This window comes from Hylaeus volcanicus, unplaced genomic scaffold, assembly GCF_026283585.1.
Source record: "Hylaeus volcanicus isolate JK05 unplaced genomic scaffold, UHH_iyHylVolc1.0_haploid 12195, whole genome shotgun sequence".
Taxonomy (NCBI): Eukaryota; Metazoa; Arthropoda; class Insecta; order Hymenoptera; family Colletidae; genus Hylaeus; species Hylaeus volcanicus.
The window spans coordinates 136,576-143,019 of record NW_026533145.1 but is presented as its reverse complement, the minus strand read 5'-3'; the positions used below and the strand labels follow the sequence as shown (position 1 = coordinate 143,019).

At 42.7% G+C, this 6,444-nt stretch overlaps 1 protein-coding gene across 3 annotated transcripts in view; it reads left to right on the top strand.

Moving 5' to 3' along the window:
• LOC128882834 (GATA-binding factor C-like) overlaps positions 1-6,444 on the top strand; it is a 139,250-nt gene that overhangs the window by 34,129 nt on the left and 98,677 nt on the right. For all 3 annotated transcript variants that reach the window (XM_054134603.1, XM_054134602.1, XM_054134604.1), the window contains exon 3: positions 3,525-4,739. In XM_054134603.1, coding sequence (XP_053990578.1) covers positions 3,525-4,739 — 1,215 coding nt within the window. The remainder of the gene's footprint in view (positions 1-3,524; positions 4,740-6,444) is intronic.

Genomic DNA, 6,444 nt, shown 5'->3' with positions numbered 1-6,444 from the left:
GCTCTGCTCTATTTTGCTCTATAAATGGATAGAGCACGATGCTCTATCATATTCAACAATTCCATTCAACTCTAATCCACCGTTTCCAAAGGTTACATTCATTAAAGCCTCCATCGAATCTCTCGGAGTGATCGCACCCCAAAAATCCCTCGTGCTTCCCTGCTCTATTTGCCTCTATAAACAACAACAGAGCACGATGCTCTATCAACAATTCCATTCAGCTCTAATCAACCCATATCGCCTTGCATAGTTGACGCGATCGCGTCGACGAATGGGAACACGAACTTTGTTGCGGAAACTCGTCTAAATTTAGGAGCATGAAACGTAATATTTATTACGAAGTGAGGGGGGGGGGGAGTGTACGAGAGACGAGCAGCTGCAGCGAATCGAATGCAACGGTGGACCGCTCGTAATTGGATCCACCGCATTCTAGAGATCCAAAGTAAACAAGTCTCGGGGAGGTTCGCGATTCGTACGGATTCGTTTTGGTGGAAGGAATTCTGGCGAGGTGATAATTTCGCCTCCCTTCCTTGTTCCTTATAAAGACAACGTGGAAATGGGAACCCGAGCGAAAGGCGATTTAACGAGGAAAAAAAGCGAAGCGAGGAGGTAGTTCGCACTCCATCCGCAGTAAAAAGTTCCACTCTAAGGGATATTTATCATCCCGTTGGCTTCTTCTTCCTCCCCTACGGCTGCCCGTTCTTTTTCTTTCCCCTCTCCGCCCACTTCTACCAACTTTTTACCATCCATTTCCTTCCCGTCCTTTCTCTTCAGCCAACGAGAACCCCTCGTCGTTGTTCGCAAAACAATTCCGTCCACCGTGAAATATGGCGGAATTAATATGGCGGGCCATCGCCAGCTGACCGTGGACGCTCCACCTCGCGTTTTTATTAATTTATTAGAAACGCGTGGAACCACGTTCGGGGATGGTGAAACCATTTATCGATTCTTTGCGTGGGAGAGATTGAGAAAATCGATTGCATTTTACTGTTTACATTGTTACTTTGTTTTTTGTTTAACTTCTTAGAGACTTTTGTTTAACTTCTTCTTATTTTAGAGCGTTTACACGATTGGGCTGTATTTTAACTTCTCGGCGGACCAGTAGAGGACTTTTCGTTGACCCGAGGTTAAGGAGACGCTAGAAACTTGTTCTAAAAAATTATTATAATTATAAAAATGGGAAATTAGCTTTCTACGAATAACACGCAGTTTTAAACGAGTTCCGAAGAGTAATATTGCAAATTCACGATAAAACGAAAGAATAATTCCCGGATAGAAACAGAAATGTCCTCTCGGAATGAAAACAATAGGATCGAAGTAATTCATAGGCGGTTTTCCCTACGAAAGCACCGGTCGCCAGCCATCGCGACGTTTCTATCGCAACCGTGCGCCGCGAATTTATAAAACCAGCCGCGGAACAATCATGATCCATAAATCCCCGCGCGTATGATCGCGGTCGTTGAACGTGGGACGCGTGCCCTCGTAAATTTCGTCGTGGAAGTTGGCAAACGTCGCGACGCCGACGGAAAAAGGAGAAAAAGCCGAGGAACGGGCTCTCATTAAGGCGCGAGGAGCTCCTTAGGCGTCGATTCCCAAGGCGCTCGTTTCGAAACAGGTCGCATCTAATATGGCGCCGCTTTTCCACCGCCTGGCTTTTTACTTTTCCCGCTCGTCAACTTCCATGGTCCGTTCATTTACTTGCCTATGCCTCTTTGGGACCATCCATATTCTACAAAAATTTTTGTTAATACTTCTCAGTAATATATACGACCTGTATATATAGGCAATTGTATATATTTTGTAATATATGTATTGAATAACAATTTTTTACTTCCTCTTATTTTATCAAATTTCATTGTGGTTGAAAATTGACGTGGTGCACTTTTTTTTTGTGATTATGTAGACATTGATACAATTAGTTTTGCTTATTAGATTTAAGTGATTTGTTTTTAAATTTTGTTTATATATATTGAATAATATTTATATATACATATATTGTTCATTAACATGTATTGAAAGTATTTGAATTTAGCTAAATATTTCTTAGTTTCTTAATTTTCAAACCTTAGAGCATGTAATATTATTGTATATTATTTAAACAACATAGGCAATTTACCGAAAACTCAACGTAAAGTTGTAATCAGATTCTTAAGAAGCTTCACAGTAGAACAATTCACACTGGGTCAGACAGTTCATTGGCTGACCATTTGAGTTCATTGTCAGTCGATGAGTTTTCATGACTTTCCACGAATTTTTCATGAATTTCCATAAGTTTTCAATTAATTTTCAAAAGTTCATGAGTTTTCCACGATTGTTTACGTTTTCATGAGTTTTTTTTTACAATTTTCATGAGATTCCAAAACTTTCCTTCAATTTTCATAAGATCTCATGAGTTTTCCATGATTGTTTATGTTTTCATGATTTTTCAAACAGTCTCCTTCGATTATCGTGTGATTTCATAAGTTTCTCATGAGTTTTCCATGATTATTTATGTTTTCATGATTTTTCAAACAGTTTTCTTCAATTTTCACAAGATTTCATGAGTTTTTCATGAATTTCCCACGATTGTTTATGTTTTCATGAGTTTCCCAAGACTTTTCTTCAATTTTCACACGATTTCTTGAGTTTTCCACGAGTTTTCCAACACTCTCCTCCGATTTTCATATGATTTCGTGAGTTTCCCATGAGTTTTTCATGATAGTTCAGGTTTTCATGAGTTTTCTAACACTTTTCTTCAATTTTCATAAGATCTCATGAGTTTTCCATGATTGTTTATGTGTTCATGATTATTCAAACTGTTGTCTTCATTTTTCATAAGATTTCATGAGTTTTCCATGTTTGTTTCTGTTTTCATGAGTTTTCTTACATTTTCATGAGTTTTCCAACACTTTTCTTCAATTTTCACACGATTTCATGAGTTTTTCATGAATTTTCCAACACTCTTCTTCAATTTTTGTAAGATTTCATGAGTTTCCCCTGAGTTTTCCATGATTGTTCATGTTTTCATGAGTTTTCCAACACTTTTCTTCAATTTTCGTAAGATTTCACGACTATTCCCACAGCTTTCCACGGGTGTTGACGTTTTCACCACTTTTCACAATTTTTCATGAATTTCCATGAATTCTAATGAAAATTCCATTACATAATTCCCTTAAAAATCTACTCCCATTCAAACTACATCACACAAACTACAGCAGCTTCCATATACATAGACCTGTACAGTACGTGTACAATGAAAACGAATCTTCCAACTTAAATTTTTACAAATTCTATCCTGCACCATTCGATTCATCGTCGAAAACCCACCGAACTCACATACATACTCCAAAAATGTCGTCAAAATACAAAATAACCCCAAAAGATCTCCTGCAAAACTTTCCAACCCACAACAATTAATCACCGGTCCTAAACTCCTTGAAAAACTCCATCAAAAACTAGACCAGCTGTCGTTAACCTCAGCCCAAGCCCAAAAACCAACGAACAAAAGTCATCCTAATCCGTGTTCTTTCTCTCGGTTCTTCCAGCAAGGATGTCCAGCAGCGGCGTGACGAGCGGCCCGGTGAGCCAGGTGTGCCGGCCACACTTCCACAGTTCGGTGCTGCACCCGTGGTTATCGGGTAGCGGCGCGGACACCTCCAAGACACCGTGGGGCTTCCCGGCGTCCACGGGTTCCGGTGGCGCGGTGAGCGACGACAAACCGCAGAGCCCTCTCGGTTCGTCGCTGCCCCCGAGCACAGGCAGCCTGTCGAGTCACGGAGGCGCCGGCGCCGGTCACCATCTCTTCTCTTTCCCGCCTACGCCGCCGAAGGACGCTACCCCGGACAGCATCACCGCCAGCACCACGTCCAGTACGAATAACAACAACAACAGCAGCGCCAGCAACAACAACAACAACACCAGCAATCCTCTGTCCGGTCTAGGAGGCGGCGCGAGCAGCGAGTACCAAGCGGCGGTGGCGCACGCCGCCGTGATGGGGGCCTTCATGCACCACCAGGACGCACTCGGCGCGTCCGGCGCGAGTTCCTGCGACGTGAAGCCCAGCGTGATGCTAGGCCACCACCACGGGGCACCGTCGCCACCCCATCAGCAGCACAACGGCACCGCGAACCCCGGAAACGGCGGGAACAGCGGCGCCGGCGGCGGCGGCCAGGTGAAGCAGCGCGAAGGTAATAACCAATCGAGCAGCGTGTCCGGCAGCCAACAGGCGAGCACCGCGCAACAGCAACAACAGCAGCAACAGCAACAGCAAGAGGCGTATCAGGGGAGCAGCGTGGCTGCTGGAGGCGGCGGTGGTGGCGGTGGCGGCGGCGCCAGCTCGCCGTGCCGGGACAGTTACGCCGCCGCCGCTGCCGCCGCCGCCGCGGCAGCGGCCGCCGCTGCCTCGAACACCCACCACGCCACTTCCGGGTCCCAGTACGACCCGGCGACCAGCGCGTATAACATGTACCAGCACCTGCAGTATCCTAGTACCAACCACCACCACCACCATCACCATCATCACGGCGCCTCCTCGTCGTCTTCTTCGTCTTCGTCCCACAATCCGCACAACGGTAACGCCGCGGTGCCCGGTATATTCGGGCATCACGCTGGCAGCGGGCCCGGGAACGCGACCGGCGTGGCCGGCGTAAACGTCGATTCGAAGTTGTTGGTCGGTCACGCGCACGCAAACACGCCGAGCTCGCCGTCCGCGCAGCAGCAGCAGCAGCAAAAGCCCAGGAACAAGTCGAGGACGTCCGCCGGTAAGCGGCACGCCAACCGAAACTCTCCTTCTCTCCTCTGTTTATTTTTTACCCTTTCTGTTCGTTTTCTTTTTTTTTAAATACTTTTCCCTTTCACAACCCCGTGGCCTCTCGGTTTTCCTTGGTTTTCGGTTTTCTGTTGTTTGGTTGACGCGTTTGGTTGCGGTGCGGATTAACCTCTAGGCTTCGAGTAAACGTGAATTTTGACAGTATTTTTTTTTGGTGCGGTTTCTTCTTTGGAGAATGTTTTCTTTTTGGAAAATGTTCGGAACAGACGAATTTCATATTTATTTGGAGCCTAGGGTTTTGCTTGTCATTGGTGCGGGGCCTGCCCTCGAGTGCCTAGGGAATTGTAGGGATTTTTTTTTTGAACGAATGCTTTCCGGAGAGCTGTTGTATTTTTGAATATTTATGTATGCCCATTTTTAGTAAAGAAAAATGGGTTAATAACAAGGAATTTTTTAGTTATAATGCCCGGTATGTTCGTCAAGTTGAATTGAAATACAAGTGTTGGGTAAATATGGACGACAAGCTTTGGTTTGAAGAAACATGGAATTTTTAATGAATTTATCGTTGTTGCTTGGTCGATAGATGGCGCGAAGGTTGTCGCGAGAGTGTAGGAACAGCGGCGCTAGTAGTTGACGTCTCCTGCGCATGGTACATGCGCAATGGACATGCGCGAGGTATATGCGCAATGGACATGCGCAAGGTATATGCGCAGGAGACCACGTCGTTATTCCTATGGCGTCCTCACGAGTCTTGCGCGTCTATCGTTCAACATAGAATGAGAAAAGATTCATTTGATCTAATATATATTGGTAAAATATATTAGAATATGCTTCAGAGGCTAAAATTGTATAAACATTGTATAATGTTCTTTTCGGTTAAAGTAAAAGTCTATATATTTATTATGTTTTTTTGTTGGGCTGATAAGTATTCAAATTTGCGTAGAACAATTAGCTCTTACTATAAAAAAAAAGATGCTATTTTACAATGGTAATTAAGATGATCAAAAATGGTTAATTAAAACTCATTATTATTGAGAAATAAATAGATATATATCGAAAGAATTTGTTTACCGCTCCACTTTTTGAGCAGTTCTTATCGCACTCGAGGAGGACGTGGTTACACAGGGTGCAGTCTATTCTTAGTTTCATCATTTTCATACCTTAAACTATGTGTACGATAGTATTGTATATTATTTAAAGAACAAAGGCAGTTCACTAAATATTCAACGTAAAGTCGTAATTGAATTCTTGACAAGTTTCGCAGTAGAATAGTCCATACTGGGTCAGACAATTCATGGCTTGACCATTGGAGTTCGTGTTAGTTGATGAATTTTCATGAGTTGTCACAATTTTCTTGTATTTTCATGAGCTTTCATAAATTTTCATAATTTTCTTGAATTTTCATTAATTCTCATAATTTACTTGAATTTTTATTACTTTTCATGAATTTTCGTGATCTTTATGAGTTTTCATAATGTTCTTGAATTCGCTTGAATTTTCATGAGTTGTCATAATTTTTTTGAATTTTCATGAGCTGTCATAATTTTCTTGAATTTTCATGAGTTGTCATAATTTTTTAGAATTTTCATGAGTTGTCATAATTTTCTTGAATTTTCATGAGCTTTCATAAATTTTCTTGTATTTTCATAAATTTTCATAAATTTTCATGATCTTCATGAGTTTCATAATGTTCTTGA